Genomic DNA, 2,500 nt, shown 5'->3' with positions numbered 1-2,500 from the left:
CACCTGCACTTATCGCATAATGACCGTGGTCTTTTACGTGCCACTGTGGTAACATCGGTGTGGGACATGGATACAGTCTCTGGGTCTGCACATACAGTTGACCCATGTTCGTCCCGGCTTAGATTCGAACCTGTGACCAAATTATCACAAGTCCTGTGCTCTACCAACTAAGCTACCAACACACACACACACACACACACACACACACACACACACACACACACACACACACACACACGCCCAACACACACACACACATACACACACACACACACTCTCGCTCACTCTCTCTCTCTCTCTCTCTCTCTCTCTCTCGCTCTCTCTCTCTCTCTCTCCTCCCTCTCTTCGGCGATCCCAAGTCCCCAGCAAAACAATCAGACAAATATTGACTGGAAGTGAAAAGGGTAATGGTCGAATTCGACCCTTTTTAAACTACTTACACGCTTGGCTGGAGCCTTACGCAGGATTCCCACCAAGTCGTCAGGAGAGGACCCAGCAGCCCCAGTATCACCTGCGCGTACGTGCACAGCGTTCACAGCAACTTCAGTGACAGTGGGGAGAAACTTGTCCTCTGGCCCAGGGGCGCGCAAGCTTGAATCTGTCTTCAACGATCTCCATTTGGTGTAAGCGGGTTCTAGGTCCACTTTCAACGATGTCGAGTCGCTGTCATGGTGTTCCACATCAACTTCCAATGATCTCGATTTGGTGTCGGTGGGTTCCAGATCTGCCCCAAATGTTGTGAAACTGAGCCGTTCGGCACCTGAAAAGCCTGAAGATTAAACGCGCCTTGCCGAACCTAATGCGAGTACAATTCAAGTTTAGTGTCCCAGATTCAGGGTCGATGTTTCAAGGACTGATAAATTGTTGAGCGGCTTTAAGTAAGAAACGTCCAAAAAACTCCAAAAAAAGAGAATAAAAAAATAAAAAATAAAAATAAATAAACGTCGCAAAAAAAGTACTGTAATGCACCGGCATTGTACGTGACTTGAACCTAAATTTAATGGAGCCTTTAATTAATGTCTCTACTTTCGAACTGATTGAGACCGACCGTAAAACTAAAGGGTTGAAGCAATCTGTGGTTCAAATGTATCCAATTAATGCTAAAAATAAATATATTCTATTGCCACATAACTATGTTTAATAAAACAGTGACACGTGTGACTAAAGGACATCATTGGGATGCAAGTGGCCTGTCAAGACACGTCAATTTTCGTCAAAATAATAGATAAAAGGACAACAACAGGTGCCCTTCCTCGGGAGGTGTCCAGTCATCGGAAGTACCAGTGTACACAACACTGAGGACGGTCAGAGTCATGGCAGTGTGTCCTGTCATCGGAAGTACCAGTGTACACAACACTGAGGACGGTCAGAGTCATGGCAGTGTGTCCTGTCATCGGAAGTACCAGTGTACACAACACTGAGGACGGTCAGAGTCATGGCAGTGTGTTGCAGGTGATGTAAAATCATATCGACAAGTGTTAATTCTGACATAAAAACTCGATGCGAAATCTTCATGATCAAGGGACGTGACCACAAGGTATGCTGCTGACGGAGAAAAAGAACAGGCGATGTTCTTCTTCTTCTTCTTCTTCTTCTGCGTTAATGGGCTGAAACTCCTACGTACACCTGTGTTTTTGCAAGAGTGGGTGTGACAGTTTTTACCCCGCCAATTTAGGCAGCCATACGCCGCTTTCGGGGGATGCATGCTTGGTATTTTCGTGTTTCTATAACCCACCGAACTCTCACATGGATTACAGGATCTTTTCCGTGCGCACTTGGTCTTGTGCACACACACCAGCCACACACACATCAGCCACACACACACATACAGACACACACACACATACACACACCAGCCACACACACACACACACACACACCAGCCACACACACACACACACACACACACACACACACACACACACACACACACACACGTACACACACCAGCGATGGACCCAGTGTATGAGAGGGAGGGGTTTCCAAAATGAGGCAGGGTTACAAAAGCTGGTCAGGTGGAGGTCCGGGCCCTGATGCTGTTGAAAATTAGCACGTGGAACGGGTAATTTGGGTCTCTCCTTCAGAAAAATAAGGTTCCTAAAAAGCCCCCTTAGGTCCAGCCCTGCACACAAACGACAGTTACAGGTATTTCCGGAGTGTGTCTATTCGGGGCAGTAAACTTGAACGTTACCGTAATCAGGATGTTTTGGTGGCCAAAAGGCCTTGTAATTCGAGGCGGCGGCGTCGGGCGAAACAGGCTCTCGGGCAGTCGAAACGTCATGCGGATAATGTGGAGCAGGTACTGACAATCTATTAGTAGATGGCTCAGAGTCGGTAAATCCACGCTGAGAATATGGCGGAGGTAGACCTCTGGTCCCTTGAGAAGATGATTTTGTTCCGGCATGTTGTGACAGGCCTGGGTTTGTTTCCAGGAAGTAAGTAGCGTTGTCGGAGTCGTTATACTGATGACTGCAGTCCATTTGGCTGCAACGAGAATAAC

General features: G+C 47.4%; 1 protein-coding gene and 1 long non-coding RNA gene across 2 annotated transcripts in view; one reads left to right on the top strand and one right to left on the bottom strand.

The window, feature by feature from the left end:
* The window catches only part of LOC138966825 (uncharacterized), a 402,693-nt gene that overhangs the window by 146,628 nt on the left and 253,565 nt on the right, over window positions 1–2,500 (top strand). The window lies entirely within an intron of this gene.
* Window positions 1–2,500, bottom strand: part of LOC138966802 (uncharacterized) — an 8,150-nt gene that overhangs the window by 2,482 nt on the left and 3,168 nt on the right. The window contains exons 2-3 of the mRNA XM_070339147.1: window positions 2,192–2,484; window positions 441–760 (exon numbers count right to left, since the gene is read on the bottom strand). Of these exons, the coding sequence (XP_070195248.1) occupies window positions 441–760; window positions 2,192–2,480 (609 nt within the window). The 5' untranslated portion in view covers window positions 2,481–2,484. The remainder of the gene's footprint in view (window positions 1–440; window positions 761–2,191; window positions 2,485–2,500) is intronic.

This window comes from Littorina saxatilis, linkage group LG1, assembly GCF_037325665.1.
Source record: "Littorina saxatilis isolate snail1 linkage group LG1, US_GU_Lsax_2.0, whole genome shotgun sequence".
NCBI lineage: Eukaryota > Metazoa > Mollusca > Gastropoda > Littorinimorpha > Littorinidae > Littorina > Littorina saxatilis.
This window is presented reverse-complemented; position numbering and strand designations above follow the sequence as displayed.